This window comes from Thunnus thynnus, chromosome 15 (genome assembly GCF_963924715.1).
Source record: "Thunnus thynnus chromosome 15, fThuThy2.1, whole genome shotgun sequence".
Lineage (NCBI taxonomy): Eukaryota > Metazoa > Chordata > Actinopteri > Scombriformes > Scombridae > Thunnus > Thunnus thynnus.
The window spans coordinates 3,086,885-3,099,386 of record NC_089531.1 but is presented as its reverse complement, the minus strand read 5'-3'; the positions used below and the strand labels follow the sequence as shown (position 1 = coordinate 3,099,386).

General features: G+C 36.8%; 2 protein-coding genes across 5 annotated transcripts in view; one reads left to right on the top strand and one right to left on the bottom strand.

The window, feature by feature from the left end:
* The window catches only part of LOC137198197 (adhesive plaque matrix protein-like), a 122,652-nt gene that overhangs the window by 15,410 nt on the left and 94,740 nt on the right, over positions 1 to 12,502 (bottom strand). The gene's annotated exons all lie outside the window — the stretch shown is intronic.
* LOC137198200 (tumor necrosis factor receptor superfamily member 6B-like) lies at positions 5,101 to 10,799 on the top strand. 4 transcript variants are annotated; one of them, XM_067611876.1, is made up of 4 exons: positions 5,101 to 5,119; positions 7,032 to 7,446; positions 8,950 to 9,132; positions 9,648 to 10,799. In XM_067611876.1, the coding sequence occupies exons 2-4, from the start codon at positions 7,032 to 7,034 to the stop codon at positions 9,971 to 9,973; spliced, it is 924 nt and encodes a 307-aa protein (XP_067467977.1). In that variant the 5' UTR covers positions 5,101 to 5,119; the 3' UTR covers positions 9,974 to 10,799. The 4 variants fall into 4 exon arrangements, with proteins under 4 accessions (XP_067467977.1, XP_067467976.1, XP_067467974.1 ...); XM_067611875.1 differs by lacking the exon at positions 5,101 to 5,119 and adding an exon at positions 5,148 to 5,164; XM_067611873.1 differs by lacking the exon at positions 5,101 to 5,119 and adding an exon at positions 6,434 to 6,502.

Here is a 12,502-nt window from a genome sequence, read left to right as displayed (position 1 = left end):
AGCTTTTAAATTCTGTTGGAGCACATCTTATCACACCTGACAAAGTATTCCAGCAGCTGGAACTACAGTAAGCAAAAGCTTCTTTGCTAGTTTTTGTTTTAACTCTCAGAACAACTAGAAGACTCAGGAAGACTGAGTGTGACTGTCACACCTCATCCTGGTCACCATTGGTGTTTTGGTTTTGAAAAACGTGGTGGTTGTTCTGGAAATGTTTTAAAATTCAGTCTTAACTGTCAACCCAAACCAGATTCTGATTCAACCTGAGGAGAGAAACTGGCTGCACAGCTGCAGGATGATGCTTCATTTTCAACTCAAATAGTTGTTCAGATTATTCAATCGGTTACTTGATTGTCAGAAAATAACATTTGATTGATCATTTCAGTCTCTTTTTAGCTAAACAAATGCTGGTGCTGCTTTTCATCAATCTTTTCCATCAATCATTGTAAACTGAGTTTGTTTGGATTTCGGACTGTTGGTCGAACAAAACATGCAATTAGAAGATGTCACAAAAAGACCTCTCAAGACATTTCATAGACTAAACCGTTCATTGATTAATGAAGACTATGACTTATAGATCAATCAATCATGAAAATAATAATTGACTGCAGCCTTAATTGAAAGGTTCTGGGAGTTTGAGGACTAACATGATCATCCTAACACTCCCCAAAGTGTTCTGATTGGTCTAACATCCAGCTTCTGGGCCCAATTCATTCTAAATTGATTCTTTCAAATATCTCAAAGCGGAAAATGAGCTTGCAGGATCTTGGTTGGCTTTTTGAGGAAGGACAGTGTCATATTTAATTTTTTCCAAAATTACAGAATATATTCTAAAAACTACTGTGTATCTTTATAAAATATCATCCAGATGACAAAATATCTGCAACACAACAATGAATGCACTTGTGTTCCTAAATCTTTCTTAGACCTATGACACAGAAACTCACATTTAATTGAGTAAAGATGGGTGTCATGACACAATATATACTGTAGAAATTATGTGTTAAAAGACAAAAACAACGTGGTGTTCACCAGGGATCCATTTTGGGACCATTACTGTTTATCAGTAAATTATTTAAATTGTAAGTAGTAATTCAATTATTAGTAGTATTTAGGTAAATAATCTGTCTAATGTTCATTATAATTTATTCCCTATAGTGTTTGCATACACTTAAATGTCCAATCGCTGACAAAAGAAACTATTTAACTACTTATGCTGACTCAAATTTCTCTAATTTAAGGGACCTGAAAAGACATGAACTTGTCAAATTTCATTCACAACTTCACACTGAAACACCATAAAATGTATGCTGTAATTGTTTTCAAATGTTAACTTTTAAATCTTCAAATCTTACTTAACACCTTATAGATTATAGAAAACATAATTACATATATGATATTGTCATTAATACTCTTGTATAGTTTTATAGAGTCACATACAGTATAAACCATTGGTCACTCGTATTAATCACCAATAAACCCCTCACAAACATGTTTTGATCAATTTAAAGGACAAAAAAAAGTAAACAACTAAGATTTCGCACCTTTAAATCATGAAATCATCTCAGACAAATGCAAGTCTGAAATAAAAAAGAACTGATGTCATTTGGCCACAAGGTGTCAGCCATTTCTATAAATAATCATAAACAAGAATCAGCATGCGGTCATTGCCAGTATTAATAATAAACAATACTGATACTGATGGAGAACTTTTTGAAGCATTTCTACGTGCCCAGATTGGAGTAGGTGTGTATTTTAACATCTTTTACATTATTCTTATGGTATTAGCTTTTGTTTGTAGATAATTAACCCTTTCATGCATGAATTATTAAATCACAGAGTAAAAAAAAAATTTACTGTCTATTTTTACTCTTAAACAAGTGAAAAATCATGTCAGTAACTTTTTTTTTAATATATTGAATTTTGAAATGTGTCTACTGTAGTGGACACCATGTATCAATGGAGTAAAAAGTGATTTATGGAAATCAATAAATATATATATATGTATATATATATATATATATATATATATATATATATATGAATACACATAGGAACACATACACATAAAATGTCCTCGACAATAGCGAGGACATTTGAAAAACAAGACCTAGGCCCAATAGACAGAATGTACCCTTTGTTGCATGACGTCTACTGGAGTGGACAGATGTATTTTCAGTCACAGAAAATAATGTACAGGAAAAATATTATTAAAACCTTGATAAGATTATTTCAAACATCTTATTTAGTTGAAAAATATACTTTTTACCTGTTTTTTTTTTCTCTATGAATAAAAGTATTTAACAGATTTTCCTGAGCTACTTTCTGCATTTCCTCCACCCTCCGCCATTTTGAATTTATGATTCAATATCTCAAGATCACAGAGAGCCAAAAATGATATTCAGATGGAATTGTAGACAACACTTTGGAGGTTCACCACCTGGTAGTTGGGACATGGTACTATAACTTAAATGGTTCAAGATGGCTTCCAAATACCTGTCCACTGTAGTGGACACAATGTATGAAAAGGTTAATATGAGGCTTCAGCAGTCATATCAAGTGGATACAGTCTTTTTAGCATCAAATTCCCTCTTTGTGTTTCCTCGGACAGTGTTTCCCTGTTGAGCTGCAGGTGGAAGTATAGTAACAAAAAGAGGAACTAAAATTAGCTAGATAAGCTCACACTGTCCAACAACTTGGACAGTGAACAAAGAAGAGACATCTCGTGTTCAGCAGTTTCAAACTTTTGAGATTAGAAAACGTTTCTGGATTTTTCACCGAGGGAGAAAGAGAAAATATCAGTTTTACACTTTTTAACAAAGTAAGTGAACTTTTTTTGTGGGGAAAAAAAATATCAGGTACAAATTATTTGTCAAATCAGAGTGTTTTTATTTGTTGTAAAAAATGTCTTGAGGAGACCTTTAACTTTATTGACGTTGATGGTTGAATCTCATTCCCTTGAATGCAAAAGTGTGTCCAAACTTTTGACTGGTACTGTATATATTATACATATTTAAAAGCACAAAGGCTTACAATTTTATTTGTTTTAACCACTTTGCATTTTGCAATTTGACTGTTTTGTAACAGTAGTGCATAGAAAACAGAACAGTGAAAAAAAGTTGTAGATTACAACATACAGTGTAATTACTGTATTCCCAATGTGAAGTTACGGAATAAGGGGGAAGCAATCCTAAAAATTCAGTTCAGTTCAATTATTTATATAGTGCCAAATCATAATAAAAGTTATCTAAGGGCAGTTTTCACATAGAGCAGAGGGTTGTTCCATCAAGCTGGATAAAGGGAAAGCCTGAATTATTTCCATAAATTTCGCTAATTTAAGTGAGAGTTCAGTTTCATGACTGTAGCTTATATGATGGTAACTTATACAGCTAACTAGCTTAATTTAGCTGTGTGTCAAAGAACATCCGACAGATGGAAACAGACTCCCAAAGGACGGTTCCCTCAAGTGTCTTTTCGCACTCGCATCACTTGTCCGTGTTCGGAAACATAAAATGGAAGAGCTGTGAGGGACTTTTACAAAAATACTTCAGTTCATCTCCATTTCATTCATGGTCACTTTTGTTTTGGAGTGAACCCTTTTTAGTTAAAAGCTTAGTATTTATAATTTAAGACATAAAAGTCTGTTTTTTTGAAGTTATTTATTTATTTAATTTCACTCATTTTGTTCAAGCTGTGAAGACAAAAAGAAAATTAATTTAAAGTCCAAACCACGACCTTCTGCTGTGTTTAACATACAGTGTTAACTGCTTACAGTGATCAGCTGCTTATATGGATCAAAAAACTCGGGACAGAATCATTCCTGTACAAGATTAATGCTGTTCAAATAATCCGCCTATAGTAATTAAGTAGTCTGCTTACAGTGTTCATTTTGGGTCTCTTCATACATGACAACATATGGAAAAACATTTTAAAACTACAGTAATTCTATTTTTTTGTAATTCACTCCCATGATAAGTTGCTGTGGCACCATTATCGCCACACCCTGATATTATCTGTCCTAGTGATAATATAGCCACAGTCAGTGATCTGAATGCTCGTTTATTAACAAATAAAGATAAAACCATGAAAAGCAACAAGCGCTGCTCTTCAGATACATCTGGGTGGATCGAACTGTGAACCCTCTAGTAACAAGTTCGCTCTTCTAACCATTAGCTCCTCACTAACACCTTTAGCTGGAGACTTAATGTGTCACCAGTTTTTTTGCCAAGCCATCTCCCTAGCCGCTCTAGTTTTCCCTTCTTACGACATAGTATTAATCATCCGTTCTGGGCTTTTTATGTACTCCATGCAGTCGTAAAACTGCGGTTTATTACACTCTGCTCGAATTAGCATTGACTAGACACTGCACAGTGATCATTACTTTTACTTTCAAAGTGTGTGGTATGGAACCATCCATGTGATTTTCAGGCAATTAGATGAAAGAAATCCATATTTGTGATATAAAAACATTTGAAAATGGGTCAACTTTGACCCGAGAACAACAGGAGGGTTAAGGAAAAACTCCTCTTTAATGGAAAGAAACCTCAAGCAGAACAGGGCTCTACACGGGCAGCTACCTGTCTTGACTGGTTGTATTGAGAGAGAAAAGAGGGAGGGAGGGGGAGAGAGACACAGAGAAGCATAATAACAACAATAAAAACAATAATTATAATAGAGATATGACCGTTAATAATAACAGCAATAATAGCAGGAGAAGGTGTTGAGGCAGGATACCCATTGTCCCTGCAGCCATGCGCCGCGACATCTACAACCCGGACTCCGGTTTTTCCTGAGAGACAAGAAAGCACAAACACTCTGGAATGAAGCCAAGTTAATAACATGCATTAATGGTACATGAATGCGTACAAATGGAGAGGAGGAGTAGAAGAGAGGAGCTGCGTTATGGGAGGTCCCCCCCGGCAGTCTAGACCTATAGCAGCATAGGTAAGGGCTGGTCCAAGGCGACTATTAGCTTTATCAAAAAGGAAAATTTCAAAGCGTCCTCTTAAACATAGAGAAAGTGTCCGCACCCTGAACTGAATGTGGAAGATCCACAAGAGAGGAACCGGATAGCTGAAGGCTCGGCCTCCCATTCTACTTTTAAAGACTGTACGAACCACCAGTAAGCCTGCATACTGGGAGCGAAGTGTTCTAGTGGGATAATAAGGTACTATGAGCTCTTTATGATATGATGGTGCCTGACCATTTAGAGCTTTGTAGGTGAGGAGAAGGATTTTAAATTCTATTCTGGATTTTATCCTTATTTCTGCTTACAACTACATTATAGTGTGTTATAAACCATTTATTAAATGTTCATATACTGCTTATAAATGCTAAATAGGTTGATGTTTTTTGATATTGATATTGGTGACTGACATTAGTATAGTAGCGATAATTACTGTACAGGCTTATCAGTATGTTTCTATTTTATTTTTTTTACTTACTTCAATTTCTATCACACAATATTTACTATAGAGGACAATCGGCGGCCATCATTAGGGCTGCAGCCAACAATTATTTTCATTATCAATTAGTCTGCCGGTTATTTTCTCAATTGATCGACTAACCATTTGGTCCATGAAACATCTGAATTAGTTTCTAAAAAAAAAAAGTCTGAGTCAACAGTCGAAATCCCCAGATATTGAATTTACACGTCACATAAGGCTATGAAAAATAGAAAATCCTCACAAATGACTGGCTGAAACTTTGGGAAAGTTTGACATTTTTGCTTTAAAAATGACTGAAACAATTGATCTTTTATCAAAATAGCCATGATAATATTCTCATTATTCCCCTGAATGGAGGCATTTTACCAAAATTATTGACAAAACTAAAGGAAAACGATCAATCACTAAACTTTAAAAATCTTGTCCTATGGAATTTATGAATGAAAAGGCTGGGTGTCCTTGTAATAGTTCACCCTCTAGTGATAGAAGTGTGTTACACACCAGTGCTCTGCTCCAGTCAAAGAGAACCAAATTCACAAGGAATTAGACTCAGCAGCTCTCAGTAGACTCAGATATACAAATATATAATGAACAAATATCATATACAGGCAGCAGCTGGACAACAAACAGCCTATATATTCAACATGCTTTAAAGTCAGCCAAAATCACCTTTCTCACTCAAACAGCTGTCCAATGCCTTGATCAGAAGATGTTTTATTTGATACTTTTGTGTTATTGTCTTCATTTTTTATTAAAATCTAAAAGTAATAATAATAATAATACTGAAAATCTTCTGCCAGGATCCTGACATGAAACTCCAGGCAACTAACTCACACACTAAATAAAATTCTCATTTAGTCACATAGTCATCCTTATTATTATAACGTATTCAGACCCTTATAATAACAGCACTTTGGTGTGTGTCATGAAAAAAAAAAACTCTGCTGACCTCAGAATCAATCATGGCCCAACATATATATAGGTGAGGAGGCAGTGAGAGTATCATCCTCCTCAGTGCTGAAGCAGCTCGCAACATCAGACGTGGCATGTTTTCGATGGTAGGTGGAGATAGAGAGGTCGCAGACGTGTCGAGACACTGCAAACTAGTCTGTAGGCAACGCGTGAAGAGAGCCATTTACACTCCTCAGATGTTATTATACATATATATATATAAATTAGCTAACTGGATCTCTCAGCGTACCGAGGATTAAAATGTGTAGGCTGGTTCTTTGTTATTTTGTGTTTTATTGTTATTTTTGTGATGGAAACCTTCTTGGTGATTTTTTTAACTGGAAACTACTGGAGACCTTAAAAACGAAGTGACAAAACTGGGCCTTTTTTTTGTTATACTCTGAGGATTTTCATTCATTTTCATTCATTTCAAGAGTAGATGGATGATGTGGAGTGATGTGACCAACCTGCTACATAGGCCTATGTGTGATGATGTATTTCCTTGTTGCTCCATTTTCCTGTATTTCCATGTTGTGTTTCGCTGCGTGTCCTTGTGCTGCCTTATATACCTCGTTTCTTCTTGTATTTCCTTGAGTTTTCCTAATTTCTTCTCATGTCTCCCTTCTTTCCTTACAGATGTTCCTCCCGCTCCTCTCCGTGCTGCTCCTGTCACAGCGCTGCGCTTTGGTTAACGGGGTTAACTCGGTTTACGGCGTTAACGGCGAGCTCCCCACATACAGAAGCACAGACCCGACCACCGGCAAACAGGTGGTGTGCGACAAATGCCCGCCCGGAACCTACCTGCTCTCGAGCTGCACAATGACGCAAAAGAGTGTGTGCGCGCCGTGTCCTCGCGGCTCGTACACGGAGCTGTGGAACTACATCGGCAAATGTCTGCGCTGCGGGGTGTGCGGCAAGAACCAGGTGGAGAAGAGGGTGTGCAGCGCGGACAGTGACTGCCAGTGCGAGTGTAAACAGGGATACTACTACAAGTATGACATATGTCTGCGCCACCGCGAGTGCCCGTCCGGAGAAGGAGTGCAGACCAAAGGTAAGCTGATGCTTTCGGGGTACAGTCCAGATCGGGTTGGGAGGGGCTGAAGGTCCCCCATCAGAACATGTTCAGAACCTTCTCATGAAGGGGAGATCAGGAATTAGATTAACTCAATATCAGGGATCAGCATGGTGTTGGATACCTCTAATTCACCCCAGTGACACCCCAGTAGCCTAAATAGTATAGGCTATAGTTGTATGTTTGACACATCAGTAGTCCACGTGACAGCTATAACCTGTTGCTGAACAGAAGGCTGAACACATAGCATACACCATTTAGACATGTCAGAACAACACACTTTGACATGTCTGTATGTAAACTGATTCAAAACTTAGACTGAAAGAGATGACTCATCATAACAGACTACCAAAGACTCCAATACCCACAATGCCTCTCTGCATACTGTAGCCACTCTAATTTCTGGTTGCAGTATCATTAAAAAAAACATTTTCAGGATTGCTTTTAATGTTTCAGTATAATTTACTATTAAAGTTTAATTCATATCACCTGTTAAGCTCTACAGTCACGTTTGGTTCGCATCACTGAACTAATACTGTTACCATGGAGAAAGCACTGTCATGTTGCAGTTTTTAACAACTAAAACTCGTTAAATGGGCTCATTTTTAAAAACGGATGAAGATTTTGGAGGCAAATGTGAGAAATGACAGCATGGCTTGTGTTTCCACAGCTTTCAAGAATCAAGTGTTATTGATTTATGATCATTTTAAAGGTGGTGACGCATGTTTTTAGAGATCCACCAAGATGAGCTGAGCAACATCAGCAACAAGTGGATGTAATCACATTCACGTAGTAGGATTTCACTGGATTTTAAGGACTGAATGAGACGGAGTAAGTCTGGGCATGTTTTAGACTGAGGTGTACTGCCCCACACAGGCAAACAGTGGTAATTACGAGCTCCATGCTTACACAACAATAAAAAATATAAATATATAATTATGTTTCTGAACAAGCCCATCCCTGCACCAGCAACATCTTTCATTTGACAAAAATGCAACTTTGGATCATTTCCTTGCAGTTTCAGAAGAGTATATTTCAGTAGTATACTGGTCCACTTACTTTTTCTGAGCTTTCAACCAAACTGTCCTCAACAGTCTGCAGGTGTTATGGTTATCAGTCATTTTAGCCAGTTCAAGTTGTTGATGAAGACTGTGAAATGTGGTTAAATGCTCCATAAAAGCCTGTAAGAGGACCTTGAGATGAGATCGTCTTTGTTGCATATCCTGATCCGCAGGTCAAGACTGAACTTCTGTGCCCAAGTGGCTTCTAATGTTTTGGTACATGACTCTTAATTGCATGTGATCAAAGAGGTTTCTCGTTTTTTGCTGCTGTTTGTGGTCAATTTGATTAGTATGTAATTGCTCAGATATGTATTTCCAAATAGCTTTTAATTTCAATCAAAGCATGATGATGAGAAGCAGTCTCCAATCAGGATAACATCCAAACATATTTCCATTCTTCATCTGCACATGTCTCCTCCAGGTACACCGCATGCAGACACAGTGTGCCACGTTTGTCCCAACGGCACCTACTCTGCATGCAGCTCTGCTGAGCAGAGCTGCATGCAGCACCAGAACTGCGAAGCTTCAGGGCTGCGGCTCGTGCTGAAGGGCTCCAACTGGCACGACAGCGTGTGCTCGAGCTGCGAAGCCAACGGATCAACAGGTAAGATCACCAGTTTATTAAGAAAGGTTGGAAGGTTCATGTGTTGTTGTTGGCCACATCTCTGGTTTTACTTGTAAATATGTCAGCCCTTTTACTAAAACAAAGACACTCAAAATCACACATTTCCCTAAGAAGCAATATCAATTTGCAAATTCAAAGGCCACCAATGATTCTTTACATTCACTTAATTTCAAAAATAAACACCTATATTATTGATATTATTGTTATTGATATCATTTAGACACTCATGTAAGAAGGTAAGTTTCTGGACATTTCAGAGAGTTGAATCTTGCTACAGATCCATCATGGTTCTGATTTATACTCCTTTATTTTTTGTTGAAATTACATTATTGTCCTTTAATAATGCAACCTGAAACATCCAAGATTTAAAAGTCAGCAGCCAATCAATTGAAATTAATTGATTTTAAAAGATTTGTTTTTCCACATGTGGCTGGTCATTAAAATGTGGACAGCTCTTTAGCTGCTGACTGAGTCATCTTCTTTATTTGTTGCAGATGGAGCCGAATACCTTAGAGAAATCCTTCCAGCTTTCTTCGTTCACCAGAAAATAGGCAATAAGCGGCTTCGTCAGATCGTGCACAGACTTTCATCTCTGAACGGCAAGACACAGAAAGGAACTCTTTCGGGTCTAGACATCTCAGATCTTCATGCATGGATCAACACATGGGTCGCATCTGCCAACGCAACGCAGCTTCGGCACCTTCCAACAGTAGTTAGTAAGATAGCGCATAGTGCTGGTGAAAAACTACAGAATAAGCTGCAGCGTATTGACTCTCTTCTAAACGAGCTGTGTGAAGAGGTGGTTGTCAATGTAGTCTGAGGCAGAAAATATCTCACTATAGGTTCTAAAGAGGTTGGCTGGTCCAGAGCAGCTCAAAAATTTCTGTTCTATTCAAGATGCACTGTTCACAAGCCTCTAGCTTTAGTACTTTTTGCATTAACTAAACGAGAATATATTTAGGAGGCTATTTACTTAACTCTTTTTGACACATTTCATTTTTATTCTTCTTAAAATTGACCAAACAATCCACCTAGCTTGAAATGCAGCTGTCCTGTGTAACCAACATTTCAAATATAGTAATGAATGACACAATCACAATAAACTATGTAAGGCAACATGTTTTTGAGGACACTTGATTTCAGGTCAGGTGATTGACAGGATTGACATATGTATTGCAAAGATACTACGTTATACCTTACAGTAACAAGCATTGAACTCCAAAACACAAAACTCTGGTCTTTTATTTCTGGGAGTGAAAACAGATAAAGATCCTGTATAACTGACACTTAACTCTTAAAATATTAAAAACAAACAAACAAAAATGACATTGATATTAGTAACAAAAAGTGTTGGCCTACTACTGCGTATCTACCTCTTCCTATGTCTGCAGTTAAACATTGGCATGGCACCAGCCGTTTTAATTTAGGTTTCATAGTTCTACTTTTGTGTTATGGCTTAATATGTGAAGTGAAATCTTAATTTATTAAGTTATTTATATACCTGAGGTCAGTCGTGTCCCAAGAGAACAAGGCAATGGTGTTTTCCATTCATTATTTTTATACATAAAGAATTAATAGTATTGTATAAAAGTTGAAGCATGTATGGCTGCTTTGAATGATGCGCAAATAAAAATGATCACAAATCAGTGGGAATTTTTTTTTTAATCTCATTTATTTATGATTTTTCTCATAAAACATGTTAAGCTGAAACAAACAAGACAAGACAAAAATACTACAAATACAACAAATCAAATAAAGTCAGATATGTTGGACATCATTCAATAATCTTGCTAAAGAAATCAAAAAAGGGGACATATCTTTTTAAAATGCATAATAAGAGTTTCTCTTCTATGAATCTGAGTATTAGAAAACATTCTCACATCTCTCTCTTCAAGATAACCAGCAGTTCATGAGAATAAAATATTCCTGCTGCAACTTGGGCTGCACATTTATATAGTAATAGTGCGCTCCATTAACCATACAAATACAGTTGTGATGAATAATTTCCTTGGAACCAGGGCTCAAAAAACATCTAAACTGGATTGGTGCATTAAAAAAAATTGCAGTACAGATAAACATCAGGTGTTCAGAGCAGCCAAGAAAAGCGAGCAGTGGATCCAGACTGATGCTGTGTTTATTGATGATGATCAATAGCTGAGAAGCATAGGACAAATCCAAACTGAATAGGCTAAAGTGCCTAACACAGGAATGCACACTTGTATGGCTCACCTAACATCAAATTAAACCCACAGAACTTAAATCACTTCATAGACGCCACACTTAAAAATCAAGATGAAAAAGCCAGTTCTTCTCTACCATCAGCAATAATGCCAATAGTCTATTTGGTACCAATAATTGGCTGATGAACCCCCAAACTCCTGTTACCTTCATTAGTCATACATGTGAAGGTATGAGCTTGACCGTGACAAGTTCCGTGTCAAACAAAAAAAAAGTAAAACAAGTCAAGACCTCCTTTTGTTTAGTTCACCACAACTAACTAAACATAAATTTGTAAACTAAAACTCAAACCTGATTCAGGAAAAAATTCAGTCTTAGTCTGATTGGATCTCAGAGCTGCCTTTGAGATGGCTGATCATATAAAACTACTAAACACACTGGAGAAAACCAAGTCAAGTTCAAGTCCTATCTACATGACAGGAACTACTTTGTCGTACTTGACAACTATGTATCTGAGTAGACCAACATGACAGTCTGGCTCAATCCATGGATCTTTTCAATTTAACATTCACAAGCTTCCATAATACTGAATTATACATTAAAATCTATGATTATAATATGCAGATGACACACAAATTTATTTAACAAGGACCCCATTAAAATGTGATCTGCATACGTTATCTGGATAAGTAAAAAACACATGTTATTGCAAGTTGTAAATTGGGATTTGAATGCAATCAGATTAGGCCGCCTTTTCAGATGGTCAGGATCACAGCCAGATGTAAATGAAATCTATAGAGTGTGATCAAATTCATAAAAAAAACAAAGTGCGTCTCTTTTTGTTAGCTTAAGCAAACCCCCACAAAAACTGCTATTAGTAGCGTTAGCTGTAAGTCTTCGCTTGCAAAAAAGGTATATAGAATGAATGATGTCCGTTGGTGGCATTTCTTCCCTTAAACTTGAGCGGCAGGTCCAACAGAACAGAAACAGAATGTTTGTGTATGTTTTTGCTGTGTTTTAAATGACTGATGCAAATCACTTTGAATTGACTTTGTGTATGAAATGTGAATTTCAATTCAATTCAGTTTTATTTATATAGCACCAAACCACAACAAAAAGTAATCTCAAGGCACTTTTCACATAAAGCAGGTCAAGACCGTACTCTTTAATT